The following is a 3,925-nucleotide window of genomic DNA, read 5'->3' on the forward strand; positions in this document are numbered from 1 at the left end:
CGGCTCGATGACTCTAATAGGAGGAGCTGCTCCCTAATTCCCGAGTCTTCACATTTAAGGGCACTCAAGCGGAGTATAAACACAAGAGATTATCCCTGCGAATAGTCTGACAATTTAGCATCCGCATTGAAATACAAATGGATTATATGGGTTTTTATTTTTAAAAACCAAACAACGGCGCGTCAGCTTTTCTGCGCACAGATGATTCGATCTGGAAGTCCTGAAGAGAGCACCGAGGACAGAACCACGATGTGATCGTTTCTATTTAAAAATGTTACGAAATGCTTTGAACGAAGCGAGTTGGAACACATTTTGGACACCAATACTGTATTGTCTGGCTATAACGTCCGTATCTATGCGAATCTGAGAGGAAAAGTGTTTGTATCCAATGCAGCGGAACAGCAGTCTGGTTTCCATTTGGCTTCAGCTCGAGCTGTGCGCGATGGCTGTTCTCCTCACTAAAGGTGAGTGATCAGATAGCTCAGGCAGAATAGTCCACACATTGATAAATTCACATTTCCTTTTTAAATAGAACGAATTGCATTAGAAATAAATCTAATAAAGCTAAAAGTGATTAAAGGCTACATTAAGTAGCATATGTATCCATATGTTATTACATAGTTATTACATTGTAACATGAGCACAAATGTATGGTTACACTTTATTTGAAGGTGTCATTGTTTGAGTGTAATTAGCCTATATAAGTACTGCGTAATATTAATGAACTACTACAGGGTTAGGGTAAGATTAGGATTTGCTTTGCTAATATTAGGGGTTATTATGCATTATTTACTGTTATTACTATGGTAAGTACATGCCAAGTCAAGTCATCTTCATTTATATAGCGCTTTTAACAATGTAGATTATTTCAGAGCAGCTTTACAGAGATAAACATATAATTTATGGTAACAGAGATTGAATAACATGTAACAAGGACTGTAAAATAAAGTGTTACTGTAAAGTGTGACCAAAAGTTTTCTGAACACCTAATTGTTATCATCGTTTTTAATTCGATTTTGTTTTTGTTTTGCATTGCTTTGATGAGCAATATATTGGTGGATATTAATAATATTGTTTTGTTCTGTCGGAGAAATTATCCAGAGCAATAGGCCTATCTTTACAAGAACCAAAAGTCTGAAAGCTAAATACCAAACATGGACTTGTACATCAATGGGAACTATCTTTGAACAGTTGTGAAAATTAGGGTAACATTTTATTTTACAGTGTTCTTGTTATATGTTACATGTATTTACCATAGTAATAACAGTAAATTATGCAGAATTATGCAACTAACCCTCAACCAAATCCTAATCCTACCCTAACCCTATAGCAAGTACATGATATTACTCAGTACTATTGTAACAATGACACCTTAAAATAAAGTGTAACCAAAATGAGTTCTTGTTTTCAGTTATGGGTCATTTCTTGTTTGTTGTAACAGGAGAAATACGGTGTTACTGTGATGCTCCCCACTGTGTGGCCACCGGTTACATGTGCAAATCGGAGCTGAATGCCTGCTTTACCCGCACCTTAGACCCTCCGAGCACCAAGTCTCTCTTATCTCATGGGTGTTACGACCCTCTGCTGAACTCTGGGAAAACATGCCATCCAGAGTCGACCTATGATGCCGTTCATGGATCTTCCACTCTTCAGTGTTGCCACGAGGATATGTGCAACTACAGAGGCCTGCAAGATCTCACATACAGAGGAAGTGCAATTCATGGTAACTAAAGGAAGTCTTCTTTATTATTGCTAGTGATTTTTTTATTATTAGCCATTTTTTATTTTATTTCAGTCATTTACTTTGCCTATTTGGCCAATTATTAGTGTCTATTGAATTGATCTGCCAATTTAGCTACATCTGTGAATTATCTCCAAATGACCATGTCAATGGATAATGCAGTTTCTGTTTTTAGATGTTGTAGGGAATTTTGAGATGTATATGCAACGTTTTTCCTAATAAAAATGTTTGTGGTATTATTATTGTTATTGCATCTCAGTTGCTATTTTTGCCACTCTGCACTCTAATAATATAACTTTGTTCAGCCTTCACCTAAACTGAAGCTGAAATATCAAATTTACCCAAGGAAAAACATCTCGTCACACTTCACACCGCAAGTACATTTCATTTAAAGAGATAGTTCACCCTAAAATGGAAATTTTGTCATCATTTAATTACTCTCATGTTGTTAAAAACCTGTATGACTTTATTTTTCTGTCTAATGTTGGTTTGGACCCCATTGACTTTCATTATTTCTGAAAAGCTGTCTTGTCCATACATTCTCTTCAAGTTTCACACGTTTTTTGGTAACATTTTACAATAAGGCTCACTAGTTAACATTATGTATTAACTAACATGAACTAACAATGAGCAAAACACTTGTTACAATATTTATTCATCATTTTTTAATGTTAGTTAATAAAAATACATCTGGTCAGTGTTTGTTAATGTTAGTTCACAGTGCATTAACTAATGTCAACAAATACTACCTTTGATTTTATTAATCTATTAGTAAATGTCGAATTTAAACAACTAAGATTAATAATTGCTGTATAAATATTGTTCATCCTTATATAGTTATTCTAAGGTATTTAACTAATGTTAACTTGTGACGCTTATTGTAAGTTTTTTTTTTCCGCCTTAAACGTTCTCTGTTCTTATTCAGACAAACATCGACATCAAGCTGAAGGCAGCCGTCACGTGATCGCACGTCTGCAGGAAATCCCGTCCTCCAAGGAGGTTTGGTTTCGAGCCGCAGTCATCACCGTACCCATCGCCGGTGGCCTCATCTTGGTCCTCCTCATCATGCTGGCCCTGCGGATGCTTCGCAGCGAAAACCGCAGACTGCGCCAGCAGCGACGAGAAATGCTCTCTCGCCTTCACTACAGCTTTCACGGCCAACACCTCACCAAGGGTCATGTGGCCAAACTGGACTTAGAGTGTATGGTTCCAGTAGGAGGCCATGAGAACTGCTGCTTGACCTGCGACAAGATTCGACAGTCCGATCGTAGCAGCCAGCGACTTCTATCATTGGTCAACTGGGGAAAATACAGTGGCCGAGGCAAACTGGAGTTTGTGTGATGACTTTAGCTTCTTTTTCCTGGGGCTTGTTTGACTAAAACTTATTTCGACCCTGCAAACGAGAAGACTTGAAAGCGCTAACCATATGGTTGTCGCTCTAGAAGCACTTTACTTGAATTAGAGACTTGAGGAGAAGACTGCTTGTATTATAGGCTGCGACGAGGAGTGGCTTCGTGCTGGTATTTTTTATGACCGAAGGCTTCCAAGAAATATATTTTGGTTTTAACGTTTGCACTTTTTTGTATAAAGAAACTACGGTTGATTTGCTTTACTAGTGGTGTAAGACCAGCGTGTCAACTTTTTTAGAATAAACTAAAATTTGCCAAAATTGAAGGGGTACAACAGCTTGTTAAAGATCTTGGTATGTTATTTACCCTTAAAATGTTCATAATAGTTGAGGGTACATACTCTTAAGCTACGAATATGGAGTTCTCAGGGGTAGATAAGGTATAAAATCCCCAGTGATAAGCTGTTGTACCCCAAAAATTTAAATTTTTGCATTTTTTTTCTAACAGTGAAGAATGTCTGCTGGTGCGCGAATGTGTGACTTTTCACTGTTAAAGTTATTGTTCACCCAAAAAATTAAGTTCTGTCATGATTTACTCAAGCTTTTATGATTTCAGCTGTTTCAGTGTCTGTACAGTGGAAGTGAATGGGGTCCAAAACGTTGAAGCTCCAAAAAGGAAGCATGAAAATAATCCATACAACTCTAGTAGTTTCATTCACATCTTCTGAAGCAATATGATCACTTTATAGGATGGACAAGCACAATTTAAGTGGCAATTATTCACAGATCCAATCAAATATCCAATCAAATATGCCGACACATTAGTACCATCTTTG

At 37.2% G+C, this 3,925-nt stretch overlaps 1 protein-coding gene across 1 annotated transcript; it reads left to right on the plus strand.

Moving 5' to 3' along the window:
- Window positions 1–234: 234 nt before the first annotated feature.
- On the plus strand, window positions 235–3,214 carry bambib (BMP and activin membrane bound inhibitor b). The gene is made up of 3 exons (XM_039649485.2): window positions 235–464; window positions 1,442–1,723; window positions 2,667–3,214. Exons 1-3 carry the CDS (start codon window positions 389–391, stop codon window positions 3,080–3,082), a joined length of 774 nt encoding a protein of 257 aa, XP_039505419.1. The 5' UTR covers window positions 235–388; the 3' UTR covers window positions 3,083–3,214.
- Window positions 3,215–3,925: the final 711 nt, after the last annotated feature.

Source organism: Pimephales promelas, chromosome 5 (genome assembly GCF_988280905.1).
Source record: "Pimephales promelas chromosome 5, fPimPro1.hap1.1, whole genome shotgun sequence".
NCBI lineage: Eukaryota > Metazoa > Chordata > Actinopteri > Cypriniformes > Leuciscidae > Pimephales > Pimephales promelas.

Coding starts and splice junctions, on each gene's coding strand:
- bambib (XM_039649485.2), top strand. CDS start 389: ATGCAGCGGAACAGCAGTCTGGTTTCCATTTGGCTTCAGCTCGAGCTG. Junction 465..1,441: donor GGCTGTTCTCCTCACTAAAG/GTGAGTGATCAG, acceptor TTGTTGTAACAG/GAGAAATACGGTGTTACTGT. Junction 1,724..2,666: donor CAGAGGAAGTGCAATTCATG/GTAACTAAAGGA, acceptor GTTCTTATTCAG/ACAAACATCGACATCAAGCT.